The sequence below is a fragment of the Triticum urartu genome, chromosome 5, assembly GCF_003073215.2.
Source record: "Triticum urartu cultivar G1812 chromosome 5, Tu2.1, whole genome shotgun sequence".
NCBI lineage: Eukaryota > Viridiplantae > Streptophyta > Magnoliopsida > Poales > Poaceae > Triticum > Triticum urartu.
Genome location: NC_053026.1, coordinates 205,642,372 through 205,659,269, shown reverse-complemented (window position 1 = coordinate 205,659,269; position 16,898 = coordinate 205,642,372). Strand labels below are relative to the sequence as shown.

Here is a 16,898-nt window from a genome sequence, read left to right as displayed (position 1 = left end):
CCATGTTGAAGCCCGAAGCCAGCGCCTCCGCCTCGTCGTCCTACGGATCCACCACCTCCATCGACGCCGGTTGTTGCTCCTCCGCCTCTCCTCCGACTTCGGCAAGTCCGAGGGCGGGCCGGCAGCGATGCGGGTGGCGTGCTTCACCAGGATCTCCTGCCCAATCTAGAACAGGCGCTTCGGCGTGAGCATAGCATAAGTCTTCTTTCGCCGATCCATAGCGAAACCGGACAGCGTGGGAAGAGTGGCAGAGCAACGGGAGAGAGGTGGATAGGCTCGGGCTGGCGGCACGAAGAGGGGGGAGGTGGATGTGGCTAGGATTGGGGGACGCTGGCCGACTTTAATAGCTGAATTTGGCCTCATGCGGCGAGGCAAAGCGGTGTCACGCCGCGTTCACACCCCCACCGAAGACAATTCGGTGTGGGACTCCATCATCAATCCAACATGACAAGAAAAATCATTGGTGCTGATCAGCCCGGGCATTTGAGATCTCTTAAAGATAGGCAGTTTGTCTAAGGTAAGTCCAACATGACAGACACACCATTGGTGCTGATCAGCCCGGGCGTTTGAGATCTCTTAGAGATAGGCAGTTTGTCTAAGGTATGCACGATCAAACGTATCCACAGTGTGTAGGTTGCCTAATTCTCATCATATCTTTGACAAATATTAACTCCATCCCAAATTACTTGTCTATATTTTCACTCAATCAATGCCGCCCGCCAGACCGAAGTTCAACATAAAGCACAACAAGATGACATTACAGTTAACATGTTCAAGAAGGGATTCGACGCTTGCTCCCCAGGCAGTCATTAGATAGTGGTGTAAAACATGCTACTGACACTTGACACTCAGACAAGTTCAGGTTTCCTAATCATGGCCATATAACCACCCATACAGGTTCAATCAAGTTCAGGATTCCTAATCATGCACCACATATGGTCTTGCATCTTTAGATGTCGTTATGCAGAAGGCAAATCTCAGATAGCTGTGAATCTTCACGGGCTGGAGCTGGAGGCCTGGAAGGTGCCTGGCCTATGTTTCTCCATCAAACCGGTGAGAGCAGCATCAAACTCCTTCTCGAGCTCCACCTCCTTTGCCATGTACTCTTTCTTCAGCTGCACCTTCTTCTCCTCGTGCGCTTTTATCATTTCGTCCCTTTCAGCCTCAAACTCCTGCACGTCCTTAACCTGGCACTCTATGAACCGCTGTACCTGTTCCTTCCTGCACAAGCATAACACAGGTTTAAATTGATGGTGTTTTTACTATATATTTTTGACAAAGACATGATAAAGTTGAAGAGGACAAGACATGACATGATAAAAAACTGAAGGAAACAAAAACAATATTTTTGACAAACTAAACAACAATATTGACAACGTCCATCACTACAATACACAATTGCAACATTAGAGCATCTCCAACAAGTCTCCTTTCCCATATGAGAAATTGGTTTAGGGGGAGTTGGGCCAAAAATAAACTGCTCCAGCAGGTACCATAAAACTGGTTTACATCATCTAGGGGAAAAGAAAGCCTTCCCGTAAACCTTGTGTGAGATCTCACATTAGGTGAGATCAATGAGATCGATTTTTTCTAAAAAAAAATTTACATGTTCAACATTCTCAAAAAAAATTGTAGACACATCAATGTTTGATGTAAAACCTCAAAAGTTTCAGCTCCTAATTCAACTTACATTAATAGAAACAAAAAAGACAAAATCGGATGTGAATAGTGTCAAAATACTATTCACCCAAAGCTGCCACTATTCACTTTTGAGGAAAAAAATTATCTCTAAATATACATCGAGTTTTGAGCTGATTTTTTTCAGAGTTTTAGACACACCCCACATCAAAGTTGTTACATAATTTCAGATTTTTTTTTTAAATATCTAAATATGAGTTTTGGGGGTTGATCTCACGGTCTCACCTAATGTGAGATCTCATACAAGTCTCCCCCCATAAACCTTCCCCTAAAAATGGCGGGAGGCAACCGCTGAAATTTCAGGCCGCCTCCACGCCCGGCTGCCTCTCCACCATTTGTATCCTAGTTTAAAGAGAAATAGAAAAAAAAAACAAATTTTAGGAGGAGATGTATATAGGGTCTGCTAAAGCACCTCACCTGAGAACTTCCCCTAAATTATATGGACTGGACATTCTGTATATTCAATCATGTTTCATGTGGCGGACCGACACAAAACCATCACACATACCTTAGCCTGCGATTTTCAGTAGTCCCAGAATCCACATCACACTGTCTAGCCTTTGCACGCTCCTCCTGCAGCAATCTCTCAAACTCGCTTTCCTTGTCTTCTGTGGCCTTGTGAATGTTCTCTATCTGATCATGGAAGAATTTTTCCTGGGATTTCATCTGCGTAGTATAGAAACACAAGATCAACATATGAGATGAACTCAAAACAAGGAAAAAGACAACACAGGAAATAATGGGAAAGGTTCTGTATTTGCAGAAAACGGACATTACAACAAATCCTATTGAATGTTGAGCATGACTATCTAAGTCATTGGCATGTAATAGTATTTGAAATAAGATATCCCTTTGATGTTTAGATGTATGTTCACAGGCACTAGTGTAACCTTTAAGCAATCATTACCTCTTCCTCATACTCAGAGTGCTTCTCTTTAGCTTTACTCCTGACGAATATATTCTCTTCCATAGTCTCTCGAAGTTTCTGCGTAATAACACCCAGGGTTTCTTCTACAACTTTAGAGCGCTGCTCTGTCTTAACCACCTTGTTCTTCAGATAATTGAGTTGTTGATTATCTTCGCTCATTTGCTTCATCTGGGCCACTACCATCTCATTATGAGATCTCATCTCGTATTTCAGGCGGCTTTTCCCTGAAAATTATGATAAAGCATTTATGTTTAAACTTAGCACAGTAGGCAAATATACTCCCTCAGTTCCAGAATATAAGGTGCATAAATTTCCGTGAAAGTCAAACATATGTATGTTTGACCAGGATTCTAGAATAAAATATCAACATCCTCAATACAAAATAAAGGAAATATTAAAATACTTATCAAGGATGGATCTAATGATACAAATTTGGTGTTACATATATTTACATTTACTCCCTCAGTTCCAAAATACAAGGTGTATTAGTTCTTCAAAAGTCAAACTTGAACATATTTGACCAAGTTTCTAGAAAAAAGCATTAATATCTATAACATCAATTTTGTATCGTTAGATTCACCATGAAAAGTATTTTCATATTTTCTTTATTTTCTATTGCGGATGTTGATATTTTATTCTATAATTCTGGTCAAACAAAAATATGTTTGAATTTCACTTTTTGGTTTAATTTAATATAGTAGTATGGAACAGAATTCATTTTTAATTTAATATAATAAAAAGATAATGCTTTCAGAACAATCACATGATATCGTACCATAAGATAGCAATAAAGCACTAATAAACCAAAGCACATGAGGGCACGAACTAAAACCACATCACTAACCAGTAGGACCAGTAAAACGTATTTTGTGTTAAATAGGCAAAAGATCCTACTCACCAAAAGGTTCCTGCACAAACAAGTGGTGGCAATGATCGGAAATTATAATCAAAATAGCATCAGAAAACTAAACAGGCATGTGATACTATGCTCCAAGTACACTTTGTTCTCATGAGGCTTGTATATAAACATGATCGCAGTTAGTATTGACCATGTTAACATGTCAATACGAGGGAAGAACAGAGATACACAGCTTCACATGTACATCATGTCGCATTAACACCAATCATCATTGGTGGCACCGAATTTAGGAAGAGAAGTTCATTACAGCCAGGTATTTACCATATGAACAAGCAATTGCACAGTCCCATGCATTAAAACGTATGACCACAAGTTAAATATTATACCTTGGCAGTGTCTATTGAAAGTCTCCATGTCTTCCTTTCTGGCTAGGAAACCGTATAATTGTCTCTTCCCACCAGGTAAGAAAGGAACCCTGCGATTCTGCCAAGTGTCCCTGTCTGTTCTTTGATCAATAAAATGCTTATGAAGACGTTCTGCCTCCATATAGCCCACAGCAGAGCTTTCAAATATTAGCACACTCATGCCACGGTGCCCACCTGGACCATATGCATGGCGTGCTTTGGTCGCAGCATAATCACTGAAATACTCAAGAAGTTCTTGGTTGCCCATGCCTAACCACTAGTGAGCATCAATGAAGAGTGAAATCAGAATGCAATAAAACATCATCGTAGAAATCTTGAATAATTATTTTAAACATATGCATTTCAGAAATCCATGTGCCAGAACTATGAGTTGGTTGCGAGATCTTATGTGCCTACCCCAACTTGTTTGGGACTAAAGGCTTCGTTGTTGTTGTTGTTGTTGCAATTAGAAATGCAATGGAATACATTCGTGAACATTCAACTGATCACCAACTACACCTAGTCAACAGATTATATACTTGTTTTCTTTTAATTTGTATTACATTCAAGCATGAGTGCAAGCAAATAACAATAAAGAATAATTATAACAGATTGACCTCGTGTTAAACGAATATTGTGTATTTTAATCCTTCCGAGACAGATTAACATATATGAATCAAAATGCTGTAAAGAGAGAAGAAAAGAAATAAGCATGAAAATATAGCAGTTTTGTTCTTTACTTTTGCTAATATTAGATATGCCATAAGTTTATACATTACAAAAGAAATAGCACATGAGTAAAGGGATGAGGATTTGTGGCTCTCGGGTGCCACACACCCCTATATGAATATAACATCAAAAAATATATTAGAAATTTCAAAAAAATCTTAAATTTTGGGATATGAAACCTGGGTGCCCGTTGTACACACGTGTTCAGTTTCGTGGGGAATGGGTGCCTGTGGTAATGTCAGTAAAAAAGACAAAAAAATCGTATGTGTAGGAAAAAAACTGAATGTGCGTATGTCGGGCCGTAATTCCTACGCCGCGGATACCATGGGCACCCATTCCCCACGAAAATGAACACAGGTGTACAATGGGCACTCACGTTTCATATCCCAAAATTTCAGAATTTTTAGAAATTTCCTGATATTTTTTTAATGCTATTTTCATATAGGGGTGTGTGGCACCCAGGTGCTCGAATGCATTTTCCATGAGTAAAGTTGTGATTACTATTTAGGGTAACTAGAAATCCAGGTGTACAAGCCACACTCCACATTAAACATCATCTAGAAGGGGGGAAACATTGCAACCTACCACCATAGCAATATTATGTAAACAACATCAAATGCCAGTAGACAACATACTTGAAGATACAATGCTAAATAAATATAACACATGTTATGTGTAAAGCTCTTGGCAGAGCTAAAGATAGGTGAACATCACCTTATCATCTTCATCTTTTTCAAGTAGGGTGTTCATCACGATGACCATTGGTGGCCATACTATCTCCCGGTCAGTGCTTTCTCGCAATCCTTTCCATTTCCCAAATTGCTCACCAGATGGTACCACAGAAGATCCCCTGCGAGACATCTCCTCTTCAAGCAATGCAGCCAATTCCCTGTGGAGCTTAACCCTCTTAGAACCCTTTGTTCTAGCATGTGTCACCAAAGATTGCAGCCCTTTGAACCAGTCAATTGCTCCTGGTCCATTTTTGCATGCCGGACAATGCCATTGCCTAGTGTGCTCATGTATCTGATCGACACTTAAGGTATTGATGACTTCAAAAAAACTCTTGAACCACTTATTCATTTTTCGTGTCTCAAAACTTTTCTCAGATGCATCAGAATCATAGTCATCGCTCATATCATCATCATTATCATCATCTGATGAATCCTCAACTTCAGGATTATTCGCCTCAGGGTCTAAACCAGATGAAGCAACATCATCCTTGCTGCTTTCAGGACCAGATGGGCGAGGCCTGGATGCCCACTGCCAACCATTTGCCAGGGGTGGAGTCACAACTGGGTTTGGTGCTTGCAATTCTGGCTCTGTAGACTTTGTTTGTGATGATGCCCTGGGATTACCTCTGGCAGCAGACCTACGATCAGAAGGTTGAGCCCAATTGTTTCCTGAAGAACGTGAAGATCCATTGCCATTCCAAGCTTGACGTGCTGTAGTAGGTGGAGCATTTGAGGATGAACCCCATGGTGCCCATTGTCCCCTCCCAGATGTTTGCCCTAGTTTCTTCTTCTTCTCAATAGTCTCCCAGCCACCCCCTGGATGCAAGACAGGATTATGTATGATTAGATAAGAGTGATATAAACATATTTACATGCATGATGACAACAATAGAAAAAACTGCAGAACAGAATAAGGCTAATGAATTGTTAATCAAAGTCTTAAGATGGGAAGGAGGTACAGGAATTAAGTTGCAGACTTACAAGCAGAAAATATGTAAACATTCAGTAGACTAGCAATTGCAGAGCAACAAGATTTTTAGCAGTAGCAAATATGTCAACCAAAATCCAAACATGGTTAGAATTGTTGAGTGATACATGTAGTGGCAGATTACAGGCAAATATATAAGCTCTTAAGGTAGTATTTGGCAGGAAGCCAAAGTTTAGCTTGGCGAGCTTTACAAAATTAAACTAGTGTCCGGTTCCCAACCATGGTTTAGGCCAGGCCTACCAAAGCCTTTTCTTGGCTGGGTCTCACGTATCAAAGACACATTTGTCACAAGGCAAGTTAGACAAATCGTTTGACCCATTTTGGTATACTTAGGTTATGAAGCTACACCAAGCAGTAACTGGTAATGCATGAGCATGGTACAGGATGGAGCACAATAATATTAAAGAAAACATAGACAGGCAACCAAACAGTTCACAGTATGTATAAGAGCATATAGTGGTGCTGAGCCTAAAAACAAACAAAAGCATATACCGCAATATCTACGAAATGTTGTTATGTATTGTCCAATTTTCTAACTTGAAATTTTCATTCAATGGAGATTTGATACCAGGCAATGTGGTGTGGTGTTTCTCAATGTATTCACTTGATATTGTCGGTCTTTGCGGATTTTTCTATGAACTTGGTCAAACTTTAAAAAAGTTTGACTTAGGAAAATCCTAGAACTTCAATTATTTGGAAACGGAGGGAGTACATTGAGAAGCACCACAGTGCATTACTAGCATATCCTCCGCATCTACACTGAACAGATTAGCTGTGTGCACAAACCATGCAAAACCAAGAACAAGCCTATTGGATACAGATTTAGAACCAGTTCCGACTTTACAAATCTTTCAAGTTTAACCATCCAGAACAGCGCCCATTATTTTTATGACATTCACCTGAAATGCAATCAATCAATAGAAACAAAATGGTCTCAAGGGGGTTACAATTAGGGACGGAGCTGGGCCAGAGGCATCCAGGGCCATGGCCTGAACCTATATGTAGGGTCCAGCAGAGTAGTAAGCCCACCAAGGGCCCAATATCTTGCTCTCAGCAAAGCCCAGACATGAGCAAGGCAGTGAATACATCAATTTGGTCCCGATTCCCAAACTCTGGCAGCTCACTCGCTCGAACTTTTTCCCACTCCTACGTCATGACACGTGCACCGCCTCACCATCGTCGAACTTGGCCCCCAGTGGCTACCTCTGTTGCGCGCCCCGCCGCCGTGCTACCCTGAATCTTCTCCACTGCAGGCATCCACCCGTATGTGTCACGTCATTGCACCCTGCCTCTGCTGGCTGCTGTGCAGCCGAGGGCCAAGGGTCGAGCTGCTGGCTCACTCAACTCCCCCGTCCTGGACTCCAATCCTATTTAGAAATTCTGTCATTGATTTCTATTTCACTTGATATTTGTGCCGTCACTTTTGAAATTATGTTATTGATTTCATAAAGGCATTGGCACTTCTTATATTGTGGACGTCATCTTGGGAGGTTCTGATCAACCAAACTATTGATCTGATACTATTTCCCGTATCCTCTTACTATTTTTTGTACTTAGTCATGTTTTGGGAGTTCAAATTCTACAATGACCGTACAATTGAGCCGTAGTTTTTTTATGATTTCACACAAAAAACCTCCGAGGATAATTAGAAGCTCGTAATCCTTGGCGGGGCGTTTGCTCCAATCCTGGCTAGTCGCTGGTTACAATAGCATTAGTTGCAGGAGTCTCATACACAGGGAGTACACAGCCATTCAAAATGCAAAAACCACAAAGTCGAACCCGCTTAAATGAACACAATGTTCGGAACACCCTGATCTTTCTAACATCAGCATTAAACCAAATTATTCCAAGGAGTTCAACCAAATTGAATCAAAATTCAATGAAAGAAGAAAGAATAGACAAACATTGCAACTAAAAACACTGGACGGCCTCTCAACTTTACTGTTCTAACACCAGTGTTGGATAAAATAATATTAACCGTGTCAAATACTTAAAAAGAACATTCTTACATACCAACCAGTAATATAAGCAGGTGAACAAAGCAAGTTACAGAAGATATCCAAAGCAGATATTAGATGAGCAGATGAAACGTATAACTAACACAAATCACCACCAAATCAAACAGAAAAGCACACAAAAATTGGTATCGCCAAAAAATCCCAGTGAATAATCCGTCCATAATTTTGTATACACGGAAAGATCCGCTTCACATATGAAGCTCACGGAACTAACGGGAACCCCGTCAAAACGAACCCAAACCTAATAAAAAATATTTAAATTAAGGGGAAAAAAACTCCAGGCAGGTAGAATATAGAATTAACAAACGAAGCGACCTACATCCCCAAACCAAACAACCAAGTTCGCAGAGCAGCATTAATCCCTCCTCCTCAGTCATTAACCAGATGCAACAATCGATTCGCCCCACCCAACGAATCCCCCCCCCCCGCACCGCACCGCGCGGATCCTGAAGCACCGACACATAGGACGATAGGCCCGCAACTGACGTAGGGGTAAACCCTCCACCCCCATTACAGGAATGTGACCATCTCCGAACCGCGGTAAGAGAGGGGGATAAGAGAGGGGGGCGCTCACCGGGGTTTTCGCCGTTGCCTGGAGGCCCGCCGCCGCGTCGATCGCCGGACATCGCGAGGGTTTGCGTCGTCCTCTGCTCCGCCCGCGATGTGGGTTTTAGGGGGGAGGTGACTCTAAATGAACTGTGAGACCCCGGAGGGAGGGTGGGCGCTATAAAAACTAGGCAGGTGAGTGGGCCGGTACCCTCAGAGCGAGAGGTGACCGCACCGCGCCCGCACAAGAAAAGCTCGTTTCCCTAGCCCGTTTCGCGTTTCCCGGACGTACCCTGACACTTACCAGTGGGGACGGGATATGGGCCCCAAGATTCAGTTGCCGTGGTCGTTGGGGCAACAAGTCAACTACTCAACTTCATGGAAACCCGTTAAAATCTATTAGAACATATGTCCGTGCGTTACAACAGGAGATAAAATTATCATGTTTATCAGAATATTCACCAGTGTGAGATACCAGCCTCTGGATGATGCCACCCAGCGATGGTAGTGGGGCAAATGAGGTGGGCTCCTGTCTGATGGCGCCCAAGACAGAAGTGCATTGGTGCGGGAGTCGGCTAGTTAACGTGGTAGTTGATGAAGATGTGATGTTATGTCGTGTGCATGCAACCATGCACACACCTTGTCACGTCCACATCTGCCTATCTAATGCTACCGCCTTGGATTTCATATGTCTAGGTTATTAATAAAAACTTTCATTAAAAAATAAAAAGGGTCACAATAATTAGTGCGTCTGTCTTTCTTTGGACATCTGACGAGAGGTACATGATAGAATCAATATTGACGGCATGCCGACATATTGCAATATATCGGAGATGGATGATTGGGGTCCGACATATGCTCCATGAACTCTTTGGCATAGAGTTCGTTTTCTCCTTTGCCTGAAATTACCTTTCTCCTAAATTTTTAATAGATTCTTTTTTCTGATTGTAGGCTTATTTTATACGCAAAAGCAAGAAAAATTTGGATATCGAACGCTTAATCGTCAAAGTCAAAACTCATTGAGAATAGGGACGTGCAGTTCGACAAAGAGAAGTTAAGTAATGTACTACGAAACAGGAAAACAAACTTAGTGGGCTTGTGCAGCGAACACTTTTTCTTAAGAAAACTCTCTTTCACAATAAGACCGCGATGGTTATTTCTCTTCGTAGTCATTCCTATGAATCGCCTACGTGTAGAAAATAGTGGGCTGACCCAATACTGTACATTTTTTATTTGTTCAGTTTTTTCCCATTGCCTGCAGCCTGGCTTTTCTTCAGTTTTTTGGCTTTCCTTTTTCCTATTTTATCTTCCATTTTCAGTGTTTTTTCTTTTGTTTATGTATGATTCCCTTCATTTTTTCATTTCAGGTTTTCATCCTTTTTTTCATTTTTCTTTTTTCAACACTTTTCTACTTTTTTCACGCATAATCTACATCTTGCTTATACATAACGGACATTTTTATTGCATATGTTGAACATTTCTGAAATACATGGTTAACATTATTTTAATATAGGTTTTACTGTCTATGTTTTTTCTTACACATTTTACATTTGTTTGTATATATTAGGAACATTTCTTTATATGTGTTTAATATTTTTCAAATAGATAATTACATTCTTTAAAGAAATGTTTGATGTCTACGTTTTTTCAACACATGTCTATATTTTGTAATACACATTGTACATACTTTTATACATGTTTAACATTTTTATAATATATGATTAACATCTCTTCAGATATATGTTTTGATGTCTAGTTTTTTCTACATATTGTACATCTTTTGTGTACATATGAAATATTTGATTATACGGGTTAATTTTTGTAAAAATACATGGTTAACATTTCATGAAATATATGTTTTGATGTCCGCTTTTTCATATACATCTGAAACATTTTTTATATGTTTAATATTATTTAAATACATGATTAACTTTTTCTTCAAATACATGTTTTAATCGGTATTTTTTTAATAAATATTCTATGTTTTTCTTGTACATCAGAAACATTTTTATACATGTTTAACATTTTTCAAATACATGATTTTTTTAAAGTGTGACGAATACTATAAAAACCTAAATAGGGAAAAAAACTAAAACTACAAAAAATTGAAACAGAAAACTACAAAAAAAAGGAATAAAATTATGTGGGACGCCGTCCTTTCAAATGGGCCGGCCCACGAAACTGCTATCTTCGGCCTCAATAATATGGGAGCTTCCGCTTTTACAGCAAAGGTGTTGGCTTGGCTAGATGGTTGTGCATGCCGGTTTCTTTCCTATGGACCACGGTTCCAGGCCGTCTTTGTTCGTATTTTTTCTTTTTTTAAACTGGTGACGTGCGAAAGATTTGTAAGACGAAAAAAAGTGGAGAAACACTCCTCCCTTTAATATTAGGTAAAGATGTAGATGGGGTTTTGTCCTATGATGAACGTGTTGGAGCTGCAGCGGCAGTATGTAGGGATAAACATGGTCAGTACCTTGGGTCCTCACCAATTGTTCTAACTGGTGTTATTAATTCGACAGTTTTAGAGACCATTTGATATAGGGTGGAACCCTAATAGCCGATCTTTCACGATTTCAAGGGGGATTTCTGAAGAACACGAAGAACACAAGAGATGAAAACACTCAAATCAATGAGATCCAATCACACATGTGCTAAATCCACATACACAAAGGAGAAATACATGATTCAAAGTCAACAAGGAGGATACACGGTAACTAGTTCATCTCAATATGTGAGGAAAGAGATCTTGAATCCTTGGAGGATCTTCCCACAAAGGGGGGTCTTGAATCCACTTGAGGGATCTTCTCCTAGGAGATCTCAGTCTCCATAGGAGTAGGGGATAAGTGGATGAGCAAAGTTCTATCTCTAATGAGCTATTCCTTTGCTAACCCTAGATGGAGAGGGGAGAGGTCTATTTATGGTGCTAATACATGTTGGGATGAGTTGGAGGGAGACATGGGCTGGAGGCCCGTTATACTGTGCGCGGACATGGCCGGATGTCCGGGCTAGCTTCGATGGCGTTTGGCTGCTCTCTGGAAAGGAGGGGCCAGATTTCCAGGCTAGCGCCGCATGTCTGGGTCGTCGGGCCGGATGTCCGGGGCCAGGCCAGATGTCTGGGCCCTGTAGCTTATGTGCTGCTGGGTTGCTGCTATTGCTGTCCTCAGGGGCCAGATGTCCGGGTCCTGAAGACTTTCGGTGATCCTTTTCGCCGGTCCTCTTCATCCATGTCGGATTCAGGGCTCTGCGGACTCAAGAAAGGTTCGAACTCTGGGGCATGTGTGAAGAACTCAACCTCTCCAGCAACCAGGTCGTCGCCCCCACGGCCTAGCTCGATGAACAAGAAAGAAAATGGACACAACAGTTTACCCAGGTTTGGGCCACCTTGCGGTGTAAGACCCCGCTCCTACTTTGTGGTGGATTAGCCTCGCGAGGGGCTGAGGATGAACTAGTACAATGGAAGAACAACCTCACGAGGTATGTTCAAGTGTGGGTGTGAGCTAGTCCGATCTCTCTCGGATCCCCTTCTACGGTGGTGGCTAAGTTATATTTATAGTGGCCTTGGTCCTCTTCCTCCAAGCGAAGGCGGGAAGGGATCCCAAAGTGGTCAATTTTGAAGGGGGACAAGTAGTACATCCTATCCTGACGAAAGGTGGTCTTCGCCTGCAAAGCTTCTGGTCGTGATGCCACGGTGGGCTCGGTGGTGACATCCGTCCTGCCATCCTGGTGGTCTTGGTCTTGTTGCACGGGAATGGAAACCTTTGGCTGATTCATCGGGATCCCCGCGCCTGCGCTTGCCTCCTTAGTACCAAAGAGGAAACCTGCTCCTCTACGCCCGCCTAGCCTTGGTCGTCATGGCTGGCGTCACCTAAACCTTATGAGGTGGGCGCCTGCATAGGAATCTCCGCTCCTTGGGAGCCAGCCTGGGGAGGCCGCTCCCTCCGAAGGTCTTGATGTCGTCCGCCTCGCGAGGCTTGGCCCCTCGCGAGGGTCTTGTCTTAAAGGTGCTGAAGATGGGTCATACCAGGTCGTCGATGGAGCCACGCCGTGGGCCGCAGGCAGGCAAGTCTAGGTACCCTGGTTCCCAGAACGCTGACAATCCATGTACTTAGGGACTTTTCCACCATCATGAGCATCTCCCAAGAGAGCGTTCTTCATACCTAATCACACATAGCATTCCGGCTTTAGGTAGTAGCCATGTCTCACGTGGGTCATACGGAATATCACTAAGGAGATATGTCACCTCGGACTCGAGAGCTCTTGCACGCGCTCGTGTCATCGGTCCACTTGGCACTTGGGGAGACGTAGGTAGGTCCATGGGGATGATCGTAGGATGATCTCCCTCCCCTTTGGAAAGATCCGACCTTGGATCGGAAACCTCATTACCATTGTAGAGAGAGATCCTTGATGTTGAAGATGTCGCTCACGTTATTCTTGTCGCGTGGTATGCCGATCTTGTAGGCATTGTTGTTGTAGCATGAGATCACCTTGAAGGGCCCATCGGCTCGAGGTAGTAGCTTGGACTTGTGCTCGTTGGGGTAGCCGGCTAAACCTATGCCCCCAGGGGTCATGGGCCATCTCCCCGGGAACTCCTGCACGTTGCGAACGCGGCCGGTGAGCAGACCTAGCTACCTCCTTCAAAAAGGCAGGTGCTTACGCAGTCCAACCCGGCGCGCGCCGCTCAGTCGCTGACGTCTATTAAGCTTCGGCTGATGTATACGACGCAGAACACCCATACTATGCCCACGTGATGGTAGGTACTATCAGGCCAGAGGCCCCTCGGATCAAATATCCAAATCGTAGTGGATTAGGAACGCGCGGTAATGAGCAGAGCCTCACGATCGATGTGACCCTGTCGCCTCGTCTCGAGTACTTGCGGCAAGAGCTAAGAATGCCCGGCCACGCCTCGTAAGTATCTCGCGGGCACCTTCCAGGTCAACCCGACTCCACATCACTCGCTATTAAGCTCGCGCAGGTACCCCTCAGGGCCGACCCGTCTTTAGTAACATGGCTCAGTGCAAAGTCATAGTAACCATAGTAAATGTGTGTCTAACACCAAGGTGAAAACCCGAGGAATCACCCCCGGTGAATTCCACTCGATGTAATCATCAAGGTGAATGTAAGAGGAATCACCCCCGGTTCACGCTTGAAGGGTTGCACGACAGAGTCATATCGGAAGTGGTTAAGGAGGAAATCACCCTCGATGACCACGACCGAATAGCTACACTACAGGGTTAACATCAGAAGTGCTGAAGAGGTCTCACCCTCGGCACTCGATAGTAACCCAGTAGTGTCGAGCAACTAAGGGGAAAGTGATGTGCGGTGCCGGGGCCTGGTCTTCGATCCCGTTGATCGGGTCTTCGATGATGAAGCAGGGGCAACAAGGACAAGGTGGGGGTCACTGATGGATCACTAACCAACCTATACTAAGCAGTTTATGATAAGCAGGTAAGGTACAACAGCAGATACAAAAGCAGGCTATGCATCAGAATAGGAGTAAACAATAACAGTAGCAAAATCTAATGCAAGCATGAGAGAATGGAATGGGCGATATCGGGATGATCAAAGGGGGGCTTGCCTGGTTGCTCTGGCAAGGAGGGGGTCGTCGTCAACGTAGTCGATCACAGGGACATCAGCAACGGTCTCGGGGTCTACCGGAGAGAATAGGGGGAAGAAACAGTAAATAGAGAGCAAACAGATACAAGACAAGCAATAAGCAGTACTAGGGGGGTGTTATAACATAGTACTACGTGATATAGGTGAAGGAGGAAATTTAACCGGGAATGTTTTCCTGATTCCGGACCTATGTCAGACAGATGATCGGAGGGGGAATTGTTCCATGTTCACATAGTTAGAGGCATCTGACAGGTAAACAGATCGCGTATTCGGATTCGCCTCGTCGTTCTGAGCAACTTTCATGTACAAAGTATTTTCATCCGAGCTACGGATTATTTTATATGAATTTATGAAGTTTTATTAATTTCCTAAAATTACTGGATTTAATTTAATTTGAATTATCCAAAATAGTGCAAACCCTTTTACACACAACAGCAGCTAGCCTTAGAGTATGACAAGTGGGGCCAGGTCAACTGTTGACTGAGGAGTCAACAATTGACTGGTCAAAGGTGAATAGTTCTGCGGGGCCTACATGTCATAGAGCCAGGTTTTAAGTAGAGTTAAATTAAACCTTTTATATTACCCAGGGGGCCACATGTCATTGACACAGTTTTAGTAAACTTATTTAGCCACGTTTTATTAGCAGGAGGACCCACATGTAAGCGCTGGATTAGTAAAAGGTTAAGTTAAATGAGTTAATTAGGCCAACTAATCTAGTTGGGTTGGCCCACTAGCAGAGGCACAACCGGCCTCCTAGGCAGGGCACACACGAACGCACAAGGCGTCGGCGGCCAGAGGTCTGCTCGGGGCCATGGTAGGGCGGAGCCCGGCTCGACGCAGCCGGCCAGCAGGTCTGCGGTGGAGGAGTGGGGCGATGGGCACACGCCGGAAACAGCGACGAGCAGCGGCGGCAAGGCAGCGCACATCAGCCGACGGGAGCAGCGTAGCAGGGGGGCGCAGTCAGGCGGCGACAGCCATGAAACCGGCAATGAGGGAAAGAGAGGAGGGCGGACGGGGCTCACAGGGGGGGTTGCGTGCGAGCTCTAGGGGTGGTGCTGGGGCGGTCCGGCGAGGAGGGCTTCGCGCGGCAGCGGGGTCGGACGGTGAGGCGACGGTGGCGACGTCGGGCGGTGGCGTCGTTGGGGCGCCACGGCGAGGCTGGAGGTGGTGGTGCAAGGGCGCGCGCGAGGGGCTGCGGGGTGAGGACGGCGGTGAGCACGGGCGTGGTCGTCGGGGCATCGTTGGGGAGGAGGTCGAGGACGGGGAGGCGTTTGGCGGGGAGGCGGTCCGGCGAGGGAGGGGGGTTCCGAGCGGCGGCGGGGCAGTCCGGTGAGTGGCGGCGTCGCCAGGTCAGGGCAGCACCGATGACGGGTGGTGTTGTGGGCGCCGGCGTCGGGTGGCGGCGACGGCGGAGCTGCTCCCCTCCTGATCCACATAGGATCGAGCAGAGGAGAGTCGGGGGAGAGAGGGGTCGGCGATGAGGGGAAACGGACGGGGCAGCATCGGGGAGGCAGGGTCCCGATCCAGATCGGGATCGTGGGAGGAGTGGAGCGGGGGATCGGGAGGAGTGTGTGTGGAGGGGGTGGGGGGGGGGGGGGGGGGGGGGGGGGGGGGGGGGGGGGGGTAGGCGCGGTCAGGCCCTAGGGTTCGGTGGAGTGGGGATAGATGTAGGAGGGATGGGCCGGCCCGGCGGTCCAGCTGGGCCGAGGCCAAGTGAGAGGGGAGGTCAGGGCTTTTCCTTTCTCTCTTTGTCTTTTTCTTTTTTTAAACCCCTTTTTTGTCTTCTTATAAATTGTAAAACTAAAAGAGTTTTGATAGAAAAGAGACTTGTCAACTAAAACAAGCACATTAATTCTAAGAGTCACAAAAAGTTTAAGGCCGAAAGTAGTTGTCCAACTATTTTTAGAAATTTAAGAGGCCAATTTTAAATGTTGCTGGATCACTAAATAATTTCTAGGGGCACTTTCGAAAACCAAAAGAGGTTGGTTCCAACATGACAAATATCACGGGATTATTTGCCACACTTTGAACATTTTAGTTTTCATGTTTGGCAAATTGGAATTTTTTACTTTAAATTTCGAGTTTGAATTTGAATCGGTTTTGAATCAAAGTGAGATTAGCAACAGTAACAGTGATGACTTGGCATCATTAGTAGGGGATTACTGGAGCTTGATTAACCGGGCGTTACAGCATACTCGACGATGGGTAAACATTCCTCCCACTCCTTGATGTTCTTCTTAATCAACATGAGGACGAGAGTTGATAGCGTCCGGTTGGTGACCTCTATTCGGCCGTCAGTTTGTGGATGGTATGCCGAAGAGAAGAGTAGCTTGATTTCAAGCTTTGCGCATATGGTCTTCCAAAAGTAGCTAAGGAACTTGAGT

At 44.4% G+C, this 16,898-nt stretch overlaps 1 protein-coding gene across 1 annotated transcript; it reads right to left on the bottom strand.

The window, feature by feature from the left end:
* Positions 1-666: 666 nt before the first annotated feature.
* Positions 667-9,074, bottom strand: LOC125508410 (protein SUPPRESSOR OF GENE SILENCING 3 homolog). The gene is made up of 6 exons (XM_048673115.1): positions 8,930-9,074; positions 5,333-6,165; positions 3,872-4,166; positions 2,606-2,850; positions 2,207-2,364; positions 667-1,221 (listed from the first exon to the last, which is right to left on the bottom strand). The coding sequence occupies exons 1-6, from the start codon at positions 8,979-8,981 to the stop codon at positions 996-998; spliced, it is 1,809 nt and encodes a 602-aa protein (XP_048529072.1). The 5' UTR covers positions 8,982-9,074; the 3' UTR covers positions 667-995.
* Between the last annotated feature and the right edge of the window lie 7,824 nt (positions 9,075-16,898).